This window comes from Vombatus ursinus, unplaced genomic scaffold (assembly GCF_900497805.2).
Source record: "Vombatus ursinus unplaced genomic scaffold, bare-nosed wombat genome assembly UNPS02014772.1, whole genome shotgun sequence".
Classification (NCBI taxonomy): domain Eukaryota; kingdom Metazoa; phylum Chordata; class Mammalia; order Diprotodontia; family Vombatidae; genus Vombatus; species Vombatus ursinus.
Window position 1 is genome coordinate 35,266,780 of NW_020954550.1, and position 19,684 is coordinate 35,286,463.

At 38.5% G+C, this 19,684-nt stretch overlaps 1 protein-coding gene across 1 annotated transcript in view; it reads left to right on the plus strand.

The window, feature by feature from the left end:
- The first annotated feature begins 6,055 nt into the window (after positions 1-6,055).
- The window catches only part of FYB1 (FYN binding protein 1), a 190,667-nt gene continuing 177,038 nt past the window's right edge, over positions 6,056-19,684 (plus strand). Inside the window, exon 1 of the mRNA XM_027863391.1 lies at positions 6,056-6,108. Within this exon, the coding sequence (XP_027719192.1) occupies positions 6,106-6,108 (3 nt within the window). The 5' untranslated portion in view covers positions 6,056-6,105. The remainder of the gene's footprint in view (positions 6,109-19,684) is intronic.

Sequence of the window (19,684 nt, forward strand, 5' to 3'; positions counted from 1 at the left end):
ACACACACACACACACACACACACACACACACACACACACACACACAACCTAACCCACTTCAAGACTTCTTCCTTGTTTTCATTCCTTAATTTTCTAGGTCCTAACTTACTAACCAATCTCTAGAGCTCACCTCTACAAGATGTCAAACACCTGGCATTAGCACCTAGTCAGCTTCTGTGGCATCTTTATTTTAAAATGTTTTCATCTCATCTTAATTTTAAAGGAATCAGGAACACAAAATTAGCAGTTTCTTTACAATGAGATAAGATCAAAGGACCTAGGGAGCCATAGTCCAACGCCTTCATTTTATAGATCAGGTAACTGAAACCCAGAGAAGTTAGGTGATTCGCTCAGTGTCACATAGCTTGTAAGTGATTGAGGCAGGATTTGAACTCGGGTCTTTCTGACTCCAAATTCAATACTCTATCACTACACTCTGCTGTTAATACATTTTAATCCACAGTTATATTCATTTGAAAAATAGGTAATAGGTAGTGCTAATTCATTCACTAGCAGTTCCCAAATGCTTTCCTCACCTCACCCTCTCAGAATCTTTATCTTCCTTAAAGGTTTAGCTCATATGTCACCTCCTCTTGTGAAGCTAATGGCTTTAGAAGCCACTGCACTTCCCAGTTAATTCTTTCTTCCTTTTCAAATCATCATTGTCTTTGCTTAAATTGTATACATGTTCTATCTCTTTATCCCTCCTTCACAGCCACCAAGTGGAATATAAACTCCTCAAACATTTTTGTTGTTGGATTCCCATTGCCTACCACTGACCCTATGCAGCCAGGAGTCAATAAGTATGAATAATTAATTTCATGATGTGGTTGAGTTACTCCAATTCTCACTATTCAAAGTTGTAAATATATATAACATGGTAATTAATTCAGTCCAATGGAAATATGCAATGAAAATTTCTAAAATTAAGATTTTTATCTAATTAATAGAATGATAAGAAAAAATTATTACAAAATAATAGAGAAATTATAGAAAATAAAATTTTAAAAATTAAAATATTACTCAATATCATACCTAAAGATAAGTCTACCTTGTTTAAAATTAATATTGTTTAAAATATTTAAGAAGAGTAGATAGAAATCTGTCCTCAGATACTTACTAGCTGTGTGACCCTGGGCAAGTCCCTTAATTCTGCCTCAGTTTCCTTATCTGTAAAACGAGCTGAAGAAGGAAATGCCAAACAGCTCCAGGATCTTTGTCAAGCAAACCCAAAAATGAGATCGTGGACAGTCAGGCGTTACTGAAATGACTGAACAACAACAAGAAGACCTGGGCAAGTTACTTAATTCTTTTGCCTCAGTTTCCTCATCTGTAAAATGAGCTGGAAGAGGAAATGGCAAACCATTCCAGTGTATTTGCCAAGAAAATCTGAAATGGGGTCACAAAGAGTTGGACACAACTGAAAAAATGGCTGAACAGAGAGAACTGTCTCCTCTTTGAATCTTCATATGGAACACATAGAACTTTATCCAGATCTTGGGGAATTTGCATGTTCAAATTCTCACAAAATGTACCAAATGTAATTGGACGACCTGTGGCATTATCTCAAATCAGTAATACTTTTAAGGAGATATTGTTGTCCTGGTGATATTTTCCAACAGTTGAGCAAAAGATAACTTAAAAGCCAGACTTCAAAAACAATTTTAAGAACCCATGGTTTCTTATTTGACCATGAAGAGCTAGAAGTGGGAGTACAAAGATTTTCGAACAGATAAACACTAGTTTTAGTTTAAAATCTTCTTCATCAACTCTCAATAAAATGTTAGGCAATCCTGAAACACTTTAAATGAAGGTTGAATTTTTTCTTTCTTAGAAATGTAAGTTCTAGAAAACATCCTTTTCAAGAACAAGCCAATTTCATCCACATTAAAATTTTGTTGATCAGCATATCCACCTTCTTCAATTATTTACTTCCAAACATCAATCTCTCTTGATTTTAACATTATTCAATTGAACTCAGTTTTTAATGTGATGGAATCTATCAAGCTTGCAGAAAAATTTCTCCACTATCCATTACATTTCCATTTTCTTTGGAAACAAACTTAAATAAATAAATAAATGTGAAACTTTAAGTATCTTGAATAAACTTGATGCTAAGAGGAATGCATTTTTTATTGCAGTCTTCAATCCACACAACTTTATTTCTATCATTGTGACATTTCTATTCCTTGTAGTCTGCAAACATGAAAAGTTGATGCAATTTACCTTTTTCTTTTATTTCTCCTACATGGTTTATAATAATCTGTACCATAGATTTAAGCATTCCTACATATGGTCCTGTTTTAGATGTACTGGAACCACATTCATGCCATTCAATTATATTAAATTTTTGTTCTAATGCAACAACAAGCCTCTTTTCTTTTCTTTCTTTGTTTCTTTGTTCTTTCTTTTTTTTTTATTTTGGCTTTGGCAGTGTTTCCATTTGAAGTATTATTCTTTTTGTCCATTTTGGTAAGGGCTCTTTAAAAAAAGATACAACTCTTGGTAATATGGTTTATAGCAGCACAGCACATCCACATGTAATAATAGGCAAATGCAAATTGATGATATAAAACCCTCAACTAGCCGGCATTCAGTCACATAAGTAGTTGGATTTTGGCTCTCATTAAATATGACCTTATATCATTTTGTAATTCACATTAAATCAAATTTTGCATTATTCAAACTCATTAATCATGACCTAACTATATATGGTAAACACTTGGTAAAATGCTTGTTGAATTCCACTTAGAAATTAATAAGCTTTTTCTACAGGTGCTCTTCTTAAGCAAACAACCAAAACTGAGCTAAAAACCTGCTTCTTGAGAATAAACTATTAGTAGTTTGGTCCCTCTTGACAAACTGAATTATTATGAGGGGTGAAGATGGCAATCTATACCTAAGATGGCAATCACACATTAAGCTACATGTTCAAAATATCACCTGCCTTTTTAGAAAAACAAAATACTAGAGCAAATAGGCAAATTTGGTCAGTAGCAGGAATTGACATTTGGCCACTGGAATCAAAGATCCCATTAAGCCCAAATATGGTTGTTCTATCCCATTTGTAGATAAGTCTTCCAGTGCTAATGAATAAGTAAAAAAAAGGAAACCTCTTATTGGACCATTTTGTTCATTTTTGTGAGGAAAATAACAAAATCAAGACAAAAAAATATGGAAGTCATAGAAAACAATAACACAGACAGTGAAGGCATGCCTCAAAAGAATATATCAGTGAGATCAATCAGTAATTTTTTTAGAAATATGAAATCATGAATTTATTACATACTTTTAAAAATGTATATTAAGTTTAACATGAGAGTACAACATTCCATTTCTCATCTGTGTCCCTTTCTGTGTGTTTTTGAATGCTTCATTGATGGGTGTCTTTTTTTTTACTCTTTTCATTTATCCTCCTGTCTTCCCCATAAAAATAAAAATATTCCCTTGAAGCAAATGAGAATAGTTAAACAAAATAGATCTGTGTTGTCTTGGTCTTGTCTGAAAATGTATGGTATGTCTCATTCTGTACCTATAGTCCATCACTTCTCCACCAAGAGGTAGGAGTCATGCTTGTTCGCTTCATTGATCGTTGATCTTTTAAAATTGTTTTCATTCATAATGTTGAGACCATTGTGCAAACAGTTTTCTTAGAGATTTTGTGCATCAGTCCGTACAAGCCTTCCAAAGTTTCTGTATCTATTCCTTCCCTGCTAGCTATAAGGAAGCACCCAAGTCTCCTCCTCCTCCTCTCTGTGGTCAGCCTTACTGGTCTACTTGCTGCTCCTCACACATAATACTCTATCTACTATTTCCTTTACCCTGGCTTTCCCCCATGTCTGGAATGGTCTCCCTCTTCACCCGCAACTCTCAGAATCTCTGGCTTCCTTCAAATCTTAGTTCAAATCTTACTTTCTACAAGAGGCCTTTCTCAGTTTCTAGCTGCTAGTGTTTTCTCCTCTAAGGTTATCTTATATCTGCTCTGTCTTGTATGGACTTATTTCTGTGTATGTTGTCTTGCCCGCTAGAATGTAAGCTCCTTAAGAGCAGGAATTGTTTTTGCTTTTGCTTTGTATCCCCAAGACGTAATAGGTGCTTCATCAATGCTTTTTGATAAATTTACTGATAGAAAAAATGGAGGCAACTATGGTAGCTTTTTCTAAGAATTTGGTTGAAAAAAGGAGAGATATGATGATAGCTTGAGGGGATGTTAGTGTCTAGCAAAGGTTTTGGGGGGTTTTTTTTGCTGTTTTTTGTTTGTTTGTTTGTTTTTAAGGATAAGGGGGACTTGGTATATTTGCAAGCAACAGGGAAGCAACCAGTAAAAAAGGAAGAGATTGAAGACTGGAAAAGAAGGGGTTGATAATGAGGGCAATCTGAACAATCCCTGGCTCCCTTGTCTTTCTGTTATCCTTGCTTTACCAAACCCATTCCCAGAGTAATACTGTGCTTCTACTCACATGCTACTGAATGAAGCTGGGAAAAGTCATGTAACTGTGCCAAGTGAGTCCCCTACAAGTGTATGTGGTCCAATCTCAACTAGGTGCCAACGTCAGCAAAGCAGTAGTTTCACTCTTCCCTGATTAATTCTGTCCTATTTGCTACAGAGGTTTCTGTTCTCCCCTCAAATCTCCCACTCCACTTCTCTCCCTTCTCTTTGCCTTCACAACTGAAGACGCTTTAATGAGAAAAAAGAGGCCATTCAGCCTGAACTCCCTCTTTTCCCTTTCTCAACATCTCACAACATCATCTCCCATTCCTTACTCTTTTACTTCAGCCTCCAATGAAGAGGCGAACCTTTTCTTCACCAAGGCAAATCCCCTCGCTCCTATTCATTCTCCTCCCATCTTCTCCAGCAAATTGTACCCATCCTTTCTCCATTATCTCACTCTCCTGCGCTCTAACGTTTCCTTTAGTCCTGCCTAGAAACACACCCAAGTCTCCGTGTGGAACTGAGGTGAAGTGGAGCAACACTGGTAGGTCAAAGGAGTTGAGCAGATTAAGGAGCTGGGCCCTCAGAGGTCTATTCAAGTAAGGATATCTTTAGATTCATCTGGGCTTAAATTTAATTTCCAAATAGAAATATTGTCAACTTGACAGAACTGCAGCATCAAAACTTTGGTAAGATGTTTGACAAAGTTTAGCAAGTTACCGATGGAGTACTGGCCTTAAAGTCAAAAAGACCTAGGAGCCAATCTTGTCTCAGATTATAATTAGCTATGTAATAACAATTATTAGCCGTGTAACAGCATGGGCAGGTCACCTAAGCTCTCTCTCTCTCTCTCTCTTTCTGAGCTTCAACTTCCTCATCTATGAAATGGAGATACTAATAGCTATGGTGCCTAGAGGGCAGCTGGGTGGTGAAGTGTTTAGAGTGTTCGGCCTGGAGTCAGGAAGACTCATCCTCCTGAGTCCAAATCTGGCCTCAAACTTTTACTAGCAATGTGACCCTGGGGAAGTCACTTCACCCTGTTTGCCTCAGTTTCTCATTTGTAAAATGAGCCGGAAAAGGAAATGGCAAACCACTCCAGTATCTTTGCTAAGAAAACCCCAAATAGGGTCACGAAGAGTTGAACACAACTAAAAGTGACTGAACAACAACACGTAGTACTTACCTCATAAGAATTAAATGAGATAGTGTACATATGTGAAGTACTCTCTGCCTCTCTATTTCTGTCTCTGTCTCTTTTTCTCTCTGTCTTTCTGTGTTTGTTTCTGTCACTCTGTCTCTCTGTCTGTCTCTCTGTCTATCCATCTCTATCCTCACAGGAGTGTTAAAAGAAAAGCTCTTTATAGGCAATAATTCACTACATAAATATGAATTATTATTTTTCTTTCAAGAGCATGTACTTATTCACATAGTCCTATTGTTGTTAACCAGATAAACCCTACTTCTTGGTCTCACAAATTATGTGCTCACTGGAGATAATATGCAAACAAGAAACTATATATCTATGTGTAAAAGGGTGCGGAGACCACACAATTGAAAAAAAAAAAGAGAAAAAAGGAAGTGCCTGCCCTGGGGTTAACTTGCACATTCACTGTCCAAGTCACAGCATCACTGGCATAGAGCACAACAGACTCGTGGACTCACTAGAAAAATAATGGTAAGGTTTTTTTTAATCTTTATTAATTTCCTTGATTTCTGTGACTAACAGGAGTCCTCTCAAGGTGCAGCGTAGGTAGATAGGTAAGGCTGCTTTTATAGATCAGGTCCCATTCTTCTGGTTGTCCTGCCGTTTTTGGAAACATGCTGACTTGACAGCCTTCAAAGTAGATGTGACTTCAAAAGTTCCTTTTTTCCCCCTACTGATTCTAGCTTTTGGAATTTAGAGGATGGAATGTGCTTTTTTAAAAATAAAAAAGCAAGTTTTGTTTGATTCTTAAAGAAAGTTTTGTGCTTGCCAGCAACAGGCACAAAGTGACCTTAAGATGGAGCTTGTGTCTCACACTTTTCCTTGTGTGAGAGCCCAGAAAGACAACATACCTCAGGCTAAAATGGTACCGGTAGCAGAAGCCCTTTTGTCTTATTGGATTTTAGGGGGGAAATAAGAAGTAATAAAGACATTTGTGGGCAAACCAGTCCATCTCCAATTTGTGAATTAGCTGTGTCCTGAGGTGTCACTGATTAGGAACCCAGAAGACCATTTCCCTCCAATGGAAACAAAGTTAGGATTAAATGATCATAGATTTAAAGCTAAAAGAGACCTTAGAGGATAATGAGTCCAACCCATCCCAACGTACAGATGAGAAAGTGGAGGCACAAATAGGTTAAGTGACAACTCAGGGTCACTCGGTCAGCAAACATCTGAGGCAGTATTGTTTCTGAGTCTCAAGATGGACATCACAAATACATCCTCCCCGTCGTAGTTCCGCTCATTCTCTAGAAAAGAATCCCCCTCTCCTATCCATCACCAACCCTAAGCTTCCAAATCCAGAAGCTGAGATGACTCTTCCACCAGCTCTGCTCCCCTTAGTTGACTGACCTGGCAGTGAGAGGGGGGTCCAGGACTAGCAATACTGGCAGTGGGGGTTCATACTTCCACCAGGTTTTCCACCTGAGGGCCAAGCAGGACTAGCTTACAGCCCCACAGGGCTTCAATGAGGAAGTAGGGCACTTTCACAGTGGTGTCTGAGAGCCCAGTGAGAGTGCAAAGTTCAGGACCTAATACAGTTGTTGAGGGGTGGTAGGGTGCTCTGGTGAGAAGGTAAGAGTCAGCAGGAGTGCACTGTGGACACTGCAGGGAGGGCAGGGCAGAGTCTGCTCAAGCTGCTGGAAATTGGAAAGCGTTTATTAGGGGGCCTTGGACATGAGACAGCCAGGAGGAGAGGGAGGGAAAAGTTGTTCCTGAAGTCACTTTAGGTCTTTTGTAAATCCAAGATTTCACATTCTCCATTTGGATCCTCTTTCTTAAAGAACAGTTTTATCTTAACCAGCAACATATTTTCAAGGGCAGAAAAAAGTGAAGGAATTAAGAACAGGGGATCAGTTGTGGGAGCTCTGGGGCTTTTTACTGGGACTTGTGATTTCCTTGATGTGGAAAAGGATTTCTCAGGGAAGAAATGTCTCTTTGCCTATTTACACGGACCACTGTCCTGCAATTTACCGTCTCAGGGAGGTACTTGGGGCCTTAAGAGTTAAGTCATTTGCCCAGGATCACACAGATGGTTAGTGTCAAAGGTGGGTCTGGAATCCAGATCTTGCTACAATTAATGCCAGCGCTGTCCATTAGGCTACACTTCCTCTGGGGAATTACATTGGGGGGGAGAAGAGAACTATGGGGAACTAGAAGATTAATTTAATATTTCATATTTGAGTTCATATATGTTGTGTATTTATCATTAATCATTACATTCAAACATTTTCATTGTACTTATAACATAAGAAACTCTTTTTAGGGAGGTAGTATGGTATAATGGAAAAAGCATCTGGGTTCATACCTCTGTGACCTTGAGCAAGTCACAACCTGCCTGGGTCTTTGTTTCCTCCTCTATAAAAAGCGGGAGTTGGGCTTAGTGGACTCTGAGGTCATTTCTAGCCCTAAGTCTATGAGCTTTTGGTGCCAATATTACATAAAATTCTGTATTCGTATCAATCAACAAGCACTTATTAAGTACCTACTATTTGCAAGGTACTAGGGATATAAAGACAAAATTAAACAGTCCTTGACCTCAAGGGGATTACATACACATGTGTTTACACCGTATAACTAAATACAGCTTCCTTACAAAGGAAGGAGTTTTCCTTTTCACCCTTTTTCTCCCTCATTGTCCCCAACTTTCTATGATATAATTCATAAGGGCATGGTATGCCAGAAAAGATCCATATGTGTTGAAGATCAAAACTCTTCTTTTACTTTCCATTCTCCTCATCTACCCTCCATGAACCTTTGCCCAAAGTAGCAACAAGGGGAATCATATAGACAGGAAGTATAATGTTGTATGATAAGCTTCAGTACTTTCCATTATAGGCTTGAGTTGAGGGTAAAGGGTTATAAAGGAAAAGGAGAACACAATTAAATACAATAAACATTTAGTGTCTACTGTGAGAGGTTGTGAAGAGCAGGACCATACTCAACACTAGGCCCCCCTGCCAAAGGTAAAAGCTCTCTGTCTTCAACGAGCTCATATTTTAGTGGAAGAGATAATATGCAAAAAACTATATACATACAAAATACATGTGATATAAATGGAAGGTAATCCCAGAGGGAAGGATGGAGAGGTAAGGATAGGAAAAGACCTGCTACAGAAGGTACAATTTGAACTGAGTCTTGAAGAAAGGAGGGGAATCAAGGAGGCCAAGGTGAGAAGAGAGAACATGGGGGACAGCCAAGGAAAAGGCATGGACCTGGGAGAGAGAGTGGTGAGTGTGAAAAGCTTCAAAAAAGCCAATGTCATTATATTGCAGAGTATGTAGAGAGAAGTAAAGTATGAGATTAGAAAAGTGGGATGGGGCCAGGATGTGAAGGGCTTTAAACAGCATTTTATAAGCTTTTTTATATTTGATCCTACAAGTAAGTAATAGTGAGCTACTAGAGTATACTAAGTTGGGGGAAGGAGGGATTTAATTGCAGATTTCCAAATGAGATAGAATTTTTAGTTGGGTAGAGTCTTCCTGGAAAGTCTTAATAAAAGAGGTGGGTCCTGGGCCATGAAATATGGATAGGATTTCAACAGCAGAAGATTGGGGAGCTGGGAGGCACATTCCAAGTATAGGAGAATAGTGAAGAGTCCAGGTTAGATGAAGTATAGACAATAGGATCCTGTTTTCCTGAGTTCTCTCTTCCTGTTACACATAGACTGATAATCAAATCAAGGTAACCTTTGTTCTTGTGAACTTTGTTCCTGTGAAAAGTGGAAGCCTCTATAATTTACTGACTTCATCCATGATGCTCAGTGACACGCTGCCTGAGCAGACATTCCCTTCTTACTCCCTCATACTCATTCAAATTATCCTTTCAAGTGTTTCTATCCCATTTTTTTACTGCTATTCCAATTTGCATTATGCAACAACTGCTGTATTATTAACAAAATGCTTTCATATTAGACATGCGCATTTCCTCTGGAAATGCATGGATTTTGCATGGATTTTGCATTTATTCCTAGGTATACATGCTGTTTCTCCCCTCCCCCACACCCCATAGAATGTAAGCTTCCTGAGGGGTAGGGGCTGTTTGATTTCTGTCTTTGTGTCCACAGCACCTAGCCCAGATTCCAGGCATTTTCACTGGCTATACCCCATGCCTATAATGCTCTCCTCCTCATCTCTATTCCCTGCCTTCCTTGACTTGAAGGATCAATTCCTAACTAAAATCCCTCCTTCTACAGGAAGCCTTTCCTGATCCCCTTATTGTTCTTCTGTTGATTATCTCCAATTTATCCTGTCTGTATCTTGTTTGTAGATAGTTATTTGCATGTCATCTACCTATTAGATCGGGAGCTCTTTGAGAGTAAGGACTGTCTTTTGCCTTTTACATATCTATATCTATATATCCATTTTTATCCATATAGATATATCTGTCTATATCTACATCTACATCCTGTGTTTAGCACAGTGCCTGACACAGTTTTGTCTTTTTGGCTGTAGCAGCATTGGCCCACAAGGGAAACAGGAGAGACTAAGGCTTCTTTGAGCACTTTTTAAGTAAACCACCAATGCTTTTGAAGGAGTAACAAACCACCAATGCCGTTATTTTCAAGTTTCCTCCTAGTTTCCATTCATAGGCAAACCATTGCTAAAAGGAAATAATCTGAATTGATGCTTGAGCACCTACAAAGAAAAATGAAAATGAAATGCTTTCCTGATAGCTCATGAAATTTTGCCTGAGAATTACAAAGTGTGATAGTCACAAAGTATGCTAGGGGCCCATTTTACCTACAGCAGAGTTTCTTTGACTGCTTTCCTTCCTAATATTTCTGTCATTAGTTATTCAAGTTCATATAAGAACCTACAAAGAGACACCTACTCTGAAACCTGTACTGTAAGAATAATACATTGCCTGATATGTAATACTACAATTGTCAATGTCTCCTTGGCAGACTCTATCCTGTGATTTCACAGGCATGGGGCTGCCAACTGAACCTGTCTGACATGGAAAATCCTAGAGGATTGCATGTGGTTCAGAGGGTTTAAGCTGTTTATGTCTTAAAAGTGACATTTGAACCTAAATCAATTTGCTGCCAGATCCTATATTACATCACTAAGATATGATAACTGCTTGAAGTCAATATAAATATATAAATACATTTTCAGTGTTATAATTTACAACAATGGGTTATTATACAAAAGTGGATAGGAAATCAGCCTAAAAGCCAAAAAAAATTAAGTTACAGTCTTTCCTCTGATACATCCTGATATTATGACCTTGGGTAAAGTAGCACTGTAGTTAAATATCTAAGACTATAGGTTACGATCATCATGTGCAATCATCTCTTTATTATACTGTGTTATGGAACATAGCTTGTTTTGTACCATGAATTGAGAAGAAAATAAATTTCTAAAAAAATTTTTAAAGACTACAGGTTGCAGAGAAGGTACCAACCTGCACTGGTTTTTACTCACTCGGGAATTCTCTATACCAATGAATTCACAGATTGGCACCCCACCCCTTGATTTACAACAGAATGGAAATGATTTAGAAAGAAATACTACTAGCCTTTCAGTTCACTAATAAATTGCACCTCAAAATTCTAACTTAGCAGTTCAGTTTCTGCTAAGTGATCGTTTCTTGAGTATTAAGTAGGCTGTGTTGGAGACAAGTCAACTCTGAAGCTCCCATCATATAGTGAGGCAGCGAGGTGTTAAACTCAGCTTTGGAAATGGTTTAGTGGTTGCTGAGTCAGGCTGAGGTGTTCTGTATCCATTGTGTAATTCATATCTAATGCTATGACTCAGTCCCGAAAATACTACCTTTTCCCAAAAATCTGGTGTTAGAAGCCAAGTAGAAGCAAGGTTGAAGGAGAAAACTTGAAGGCTGACTAGGTGAGGTCCAAAGGGCAGGAATCAGCAAATCGGCAATCTGAAAGGCAGGAACCAAGGCATAGTCCCAAAATGCTGCATGCCAGGCTCAGTCATAGCCTTAGAGGAAACCTCACACGTATAGCCTGGCCAACCCCCTGCTTTTTGGGCAGATCAGGTATTGTTAAACTTGGCACAAATGTTAAGAGGAGAAAAGGCACCCACCAATCATTAAACTAAGCTATGCCCTAATCTCCTTTTAAAAGTTTTTCTTAATATATTTTGTTTTACGCATTGTGATGGAGTGGGGTATTACTATCTCCTGAGGGTCTGTTGTTAAATTTTAAGTCTGAATGCTTACACCTCAGAAATCAGCAGACGCTACAAATCAGGACTTATTTATTGTTTTGTTGATTTTTAGACTTAAGAAAGTGATGGAAAAAATGTTAATGATACAGATTAATCTTAAAGTGTGCCATGCATAAATTTTTTTTCAGTTTTTAAATTTTTACCAGCACACCCTTGATTTTCTTTTACCATCACCTTCCTACTTAGATAGCTATCCCTTGTAACAAAGAATAAAAAAGAAAGGGAAAAAATCAATTTAGTAAAACTAACCAACATATCAACCAAGTCTTGACAATTTGTACAATGTTCCATACCCAGAGGCCCACACATCTGCAAAGGAAAGAGGGGGACATTTTCTGCTCTTATTTTTGTTGTTGTTCAGTTGTTTCAGTCATACCTGACTCATGACACTATTTGGGGTTTACTTGGCAAAGATACTGGAGTGGTATGCCCTTTCCTTCCCAGCTCATTTTAAAGATGAGAAACTGAAGTAACCAGGGTTGAGTGACTTGCCCTGGGTCACACAGATAGTAATGTCTGAAGCTGGATTTGAACTAAGGAAGATGAGTCTTACTGACTTTCAGGCCTGGTTTTCTATTCCCTGTACCACCTGGCTGCCTGCTCTTATTCTCAGGGACAGCTTAATCAGTATAATTACATTGCATTTAGTTTAGGTTTTTTGCTCTTCTATTAATATTGTTGTATTCATTATGCATATTGTTTTTCTGGTTCTGATTATTTCACTTTGAATCAATTCACATAAGTCTTCCTATTATGCCCTACTATTCTAAAAAAAAAAAAAATTACTACATTAAACCTTACTTTTTACCTCTACAAATTCCAGGTAAAGTTAAATAGCAGATTATCTTTTTTTCTCTCTCTTTTTTTGGGGGGCGGGTTGGGGGGGGGGAGGCAATTGAGATTAAGTGACTTGCCCAAGGTCACACAGCTAGCAAGTGTCAAGGGTCTGGTCTGAGACCGAATTTGAACTCGGGTCCTCCTGACTCCAGGGCTGGTGCTCTATCCACTAAATAGCAGATTATCAAAGGCATAGTCTGTGAGCCCTTAGAAAAATAGGGAATTATCACAGGATTTAGAGATGGAAAGGAGATCATTTAGATCCACTCCTTCAGATTAAGAAACTAAGGCATCAAAAAATCAAAGTCACTTTCACAAGGTCACAAGAAGCAGCACTGATATTTGACTCCAGATCTTCTCATCAAAAAACAGATACCATAGTTTTTCCATTACACCACACTGTTTCTCAAGATGAGCCAGCATGGGGTCATTAAGAACAAAGCCATCCCAGACTAATCTAATTTTCTTTTTTCACCAGACTAGAAATTAGTAGAATCTCATGGATGTGGTATATCTGGATTTTAATAATCCATTTGACAAAGTCCTTCATGATATCCCTGTGATCAAAATGGAAAGGTGAGGTAGATTAGATCATAGGAGATCTAAGTAGCAGCTAGGTGGAGCAATGGATGGAACAAAGAGCCTGGAATCAGAAAGACCTGAATTCAAATTCAGCCTCAGATACTAGTTATGTGATTCTGGGCAAATCATGTAACTTCTTTCTGCCTCAGTTTCTTCATCTGTAAAATGGGGATAAGAATAGCATTTACCTCCCAGGGTTGTTGTGAGGATCAAATAAGATAATAATTATAAAATGCTTAGCATATTGCAAGTGTTAGCTATTATTAGCCATTGAAGTGTGTTCAGAACTGGGTGACCCAAAGAATATTGATTAACATATCCATGTCAACCTACAAGGCAGTCTCAAGTGGATAAATGAACACATGGATGGGAAGCATGTTTTGAGAGCTTACTATGTGCCAAACACTGTGCTCTCAAGGAGCTTACTCTCTAACTGAGGGAGACCACACATAAAAGAGCTCTGTCTGCAGGTCAGATAGAGAGGCCCCAAGGGCACATCAGTGGTGTAGGTGGCAAGTTCCACCCTCAGGGTTCTCAGATTATAGCATTATGACAGCATAGGACTTCAGACTACAGAGACAGAGCAGAGAGTAAGGCTGGAGGATCTTGGGAGGCAGTGACAAGACAGGTGGTAGGTAAGGCCTGGTGCTCCTCTATTTCACGGAAAGACAGAGGTGTTGACACACATTTTACCCAAGCCTGGTAGTAATCAACTGGCCTGAGGGAGGGAGGAGTTCTGGAAGGAAAGGCACAGACCAGTGGTGATGAGAGTTGAATGTTCCAGATTTCCAGAGTTCTAGTCCTGGCCTTATTCTATTCAATATATGTCAGTGATTGGCTCGAAGGCATGGAGGTAAAGGCTGCTTACCAAATTTGCATATGGTACAAAGTTGGGCCAAATAGATAAGTAATACACTGCAGGAAAAAAAAATAAATAAATCAACAGTAACAGTGGATTGAAGCCAGTAAGATTTTGAGATAAAATGTTAGGTCCACAAAAATCACTTGAGTTGCACTGCATGAGGACAGATTATAGAGACATGGCTAGAATGTATTTCCTGTGGAGAAAACAAAACACCTAAATGGTTTAGTGGAATGCAAATTTGATATGAGTCACCCTTGTGATATGGCAATTGAACAAAGATACTGATGCATGTCCAGGCTGCATTTTGTATAAAAGTATAGTATCCAGAATGAGAGAAGGAAAGGCCCCACTGTACTCTGTCCTGGTGAAAACATATTTGGAATATTGTGTTGAGTCCTGGCATGACATTTTAAAGGAAACATTGATAAACTAGAGAACAACCAATACATGGAGGGGCCAGAAAATCATGCCGCATAAGGAATAGTTGAAGGAAATGGAGAAGATTTACATGACATAGAGAAGATTTAGTAGAACGTGATAAGGGCAGTTAGATGGCACAGTAGAGAGAGCACTAGCCCTGGAGTCAGGAGGACCTGAGTTCAAATCCGACCTCATATAATTACTATTTATGTGATCCTAGGCAAGTCACTTAATCCCAATTGTCTCAAAAAAAAAAAGAAAAAGAAAAGGACACGATAGCTGTCTTCAAATATTTGAAGAGCTATCACATAGTAAAAAATTAGACTTATTCTGCTTGGCACTGGAGGGAAAAAACTAGGACCATTTGGATAGAATCTCAAGGAGATGGACGTTTGCTCAACAGAACTAATTGAGGTATTTAGAAAAAGAAAAGGGATATTCTCTATTTGGAGAACTCCAAATGAGTTGGAGTTCTCCAAGCAGAGGTTAGATGGCCATATGTTGCGAGTATTATAGATAAGATTCATGTTTTAGGTAAGAGTTGGACGTGATGGTTCTTCTGACTGCAGTTCTCATGATCCCTGCTACTTTTCATGGATTCAGAAACCATCCCCTGGAGAAGCTGTTAGAAAATTTTGTCAGGAATTTGTGGAGATGAGAAATAGGGATTACTGTATTAACTCTTTTAAAATATGAGATAGATGCATACTGGTAAATGTTTAATAACCAGCTCGCCAAGGGGAATGTATGCCTGACCTGCTTTTAACTTTAAGCTGCATTATTAGTATTTTCTCCACCATTTTTTTAAAATGTAGACATCAACAAAACAAATAATTAAGCCTTGACTTGTACAATTGCTGATTTCTGAGGTGTAAATATTCACACTAAAAATTTTACAATCAGACTCTGAGCTGGTTTCAGTGTACCCTTGATAGTAGGGTATATAGAGTAGTGGTTGGTACCTCTTCCCTGCCTAGAATGAATGCCAAATTTATACTGTTAGGTTTCTATAATTCTAGATCACTCACCAATTTCTTGAAACTAGGTTTTGTTTCCAGGGGTAGAAAGTTCAAATTTTATGAGTTACTTTAATTCAAGTTAGGAAAGCGATATTTATCCTACTGTAGTTTCTTTGCATAAGACTGACAGTGTCATATTTGTCCTTTAGAAGTATCAATTTGGCTGCTATATTAAGGATGGATTGGAGAGGGTCCAGAATGGAGACAGGAGGTCCCAAAAGAAGGCTATTGTAATAATCCAGGAGAAATGATAAGGTATGAATTTGGGTGATAACTAGATGAGAAGCATGAAAGGGACAGATAGGAGATTTATTGTGTTGGTAAAATTGATAAGACTTAGCAGATAACTGGACAGGAGGGATAAATTAGTGCCATTCACTGAAGCAATTGGAATGAGGCTTCCCTAAGTTTAAGGAATTTGAAAATGTGGAGATTTGATTAGTGTATCCTACTCATTTCAATTCCTTCATTTGGTAGTCAATATTTCTCCAAATGATTATGTGACAATCCCCACTAGGAAAGGGAAAAGTAAACTCATACAAAAGAATTATGTATTCCAGGGAACTTTATTAAAGAATATTCTTCACAGCTGGTTGGAGATGGGAGTGCGATGCTGCAGGTTTCCAGATCTGCAACCAAACAGGGACAAAGGCATGGTAGCTCATTAGAGGTAGCTAGGTAACATAGTAGGTAGAGTTCCAGACCTGATATCAAGAAGATCTGAGGTAATAGGATTTTCTAATGGCTTTAATATGAGGTCCACTTGTTTTCTTTAACTTGTAAATAGACCTGTTCTGAGCCTTTGTAAGGGGAGTTGGTGACCAATAAATAGGTGAGATTTAAATAGTGCTTTCAAGTGCTTTGCAAAGCAAGCTCTTTACATAATGCTCTAATTCTCATAACAGCATTATAAGGTAGGTATCATCCCCATTTTGCCAATGAGAAAACTAAGGCTCAGTGAAGGGTTAAATGACATGCCCAAAGTCCCAGAGCTAGGAAGTTGATTTGACCTACTTAGTTTATCACAGTTGGACATTCTTCCCAAAAACACTTATCTCAGCCTGTGAAGCTAGGGCTATGCAAAAGACAGTACTGCATTTCAGGAACTGTCCATGTGTGTACATGAAAGAACCAGAAGAAGTGGCTGCCCCAACAACGTATTTCTAAGACTCACACTATTTGAATAGGTCTTACTCATTCATGTAAAGGAATAGGGGGAAGGGAAGGGAGAGTTTCCAACTTCTCCTTTTGAGATCTCTAATGTAAACAGTGAAAAGACTATGAAGGGTGCATTGTTTCTACTGTGATTTGCTAGCAAAAGCTACCTATGTTGACTGGGCATGCTCAGCTCTGACAGTTTCAGTTCTCAATAGTGGATAAAGAGAGGAAGACATGAGAGTGACCCAGGACACAGATGACCCTAACACAGCATTGAACTTGAAAAACAGGGCCAGGAAAAAGGTAGGGCGGTACCTGGGAAAGTATGAGCATTAAGAGTGGCTGGTATGAGGTGTTTTCAGCTCAGCTGCCCTGCTGAGTGAACTCTCTACCCAGCGTGTCTCTGCTCCTCACTGCTTCTCCACTCTCTTCACTATTCAAGTTCCCACCAGGAAATCCTTTCACATAATTTAACAATGTATATGAAAAAAACTGGGGACCACCAAGGGACTCCTGCTAAATGGTCCTATTCTTTATCCTTTCATTCCTAAGAGGACTGTGTTTACTCTGTCCTTCGGGTTGGTTTGTCCAAAGAAAAAGAAAAATCAATTCCTTAGGGGTAAATAACCTGCTGGGTAGAATTCCGTAAAGTTAATTTAAAACTGCCTGGAATGCACCTCACCTAGCTGGGAGTGAGCTAAACACAAAACTACTTTGCATTTGTTTTGTGCCTTTTCTGTATTACTCTGATTGCAGAGTCCCTAGCAACTTTACAAAATAATATAAAATGGCATTTTGTCAAATGCAACTTGATAAAAACGTGTACCTACAGGAAGGGCATATGAGAAAAGCAGGATATTTGTGTGCCTTTGACTCTCTCTAAGTCTGGGAAGGGGATGGGAGAGAGGTGGAGACTAGAAAGGCAGTAAAACCAAGCATCCTGGCAAGATCTGGGGGCCTGGCTTTCATTCCAGCCTGGGATCCTGACTAGATACATAATCTTGCACAAGTTACCAGCTTTCTTCTGAGCCTTGGTTGCTTCATCTGTGAAATGAGAGAATTGGACTATTTGATCTCTAAGGGCACTTCCAGCTCTGATATTCTGTTTCTATGAAATCATACAGTAGCTAACCCAGTATTGAGTACATACTTCCAGTCAGAATTTGGACCAGTATAGGATAGGACAGGCCAAGAGTGGGTCCAGGACCACATAATCAATCAGCCAATCAATAAACATTTATTAAATGCCTACTATGTGCCGATGGGGTTTCTTACTTAACTTATAGAGTTCTAGAAAGTAAGAGGTTTGTGGGCTGGGGTAGGGTGGAATAGGGAGGTGAGAAAATATCAGAGAGGATTTTGAGGACTGTGAAAGGAATTTAAAAGACATCAAAAAAAAAAGAAATATAGTCAAGCATTTGGCAAATATTTCTTGCATGCCTACTACATGCTAGGTACTATGGGGGATAGAGAGAAGTATAAGAAATGGACATTGACTTTAGGTAAACATTAACTGAGCATTAAATGCCCCTCACATTATGATATTGAGAAACATGATCATTTCTGCCTTCAAGATGTTTCTGATTTCATTGAGCAAATGAAGCATACCTATGTAGAATTTCAGAACCTCAGAGATAAAAGGGACCCCAGAGGTCACCTAGTCCAATCTATAGAAATGTAGAAATCCTCTCTATAACGTCCTTAACCAATGACATCTACTCAAAATTCTCCACTTAGGGTGAATTCACTGCTTCTTAAGGCAGCTCATCCTCCTTTTAGATATCTCCATCAGAAAGTTTTTCACTACAGCAAATCTAATTCTGCTTCTCTGAAACCTCCAGACCTCTCCTAAGCCTCTACTGAGACCAAAAAGAGCAAGTCTAATCTTTTTTTTCTAGATTACACTCCTTCAGACACTAGAAGAGATCTGTCATGTCCCCTCAGATCTCCCCAAATCTTTTCTTCCCCAGGGAAATGTTCCTAATTCCTTCAAATAACTTTAGTATAAAATGGAGGGGAAGTGAATAAGTGTTTATGTAGAGTATATTGTGAGCCAGGCACTGTGCTAAGTGCTTTGCAAATAATACCTCATTTGCTTCTCACAACAGCCCTACAATGTAAGTAGTGTTATTATCTCCATTTTGTAGCTAAGGAAAGTGAGGCAAACAGAAGTTAAGTTACTTGCCCAGTGTCTAAGACCTGATTTGAACTCAGGTCTTTCTGACTCCAGGCCCAGAGCTCTATCTACTCTATCTATCAAGATGCCTTAGCTGAACAATCTTCAGTCCCTTCCCCATGCTGGTTGCCTTCTTAAAGGCTTACTCCAAATTGTCTATGTCCTCAAAATATAGTATCGAGAACCAAACCTAAAGTTCCAAATGATTTTTGACCAGAGCATGGCAGGGGCAGAGCCATCATCTCTTTCATCTTTCATCACTACGTCTGTATTAATGTAGTCTAAGATTCCATCACATGTTTAGCTACCTTAATCACATTACTTACTCCTTTTGAATCCACTAAGCCCCTTGGATCATTTCCCAATGAAATGTTGTCTAATTGTGCCTCTTTTATCCTGTATTTATGGAATTCTTTTTTTCTTTAACCTAAGTTAGGACTTAAATTTTATCTCCATTCAGTTTCATCTTATTAGATTTGATCTTTTATTTTAATCCAGTGGTTCTCAAACTTTTTGGTCTCAGGACCACTTTACATTCCTAAAAAATCATTGAGACATCCCTTTCTCCCAAAGAGCTTTTGTTTATATGGGTTATATCTATTGATATTTACCATATTAACATTAAAATATCTTAGTATTATTATGAAAAAAGTTTCAAATTTGTGGACACCATAAAAGAGTCCCCAGGGAAACCACAAGACTTCCCAGAATAGAAATCAAGCTCATTAGGGTAAGGTTTTAAGACTCCATCCTTTTTCCACTTTTGAAAATTGGACACTAGTTCCAATATTTTCCCACC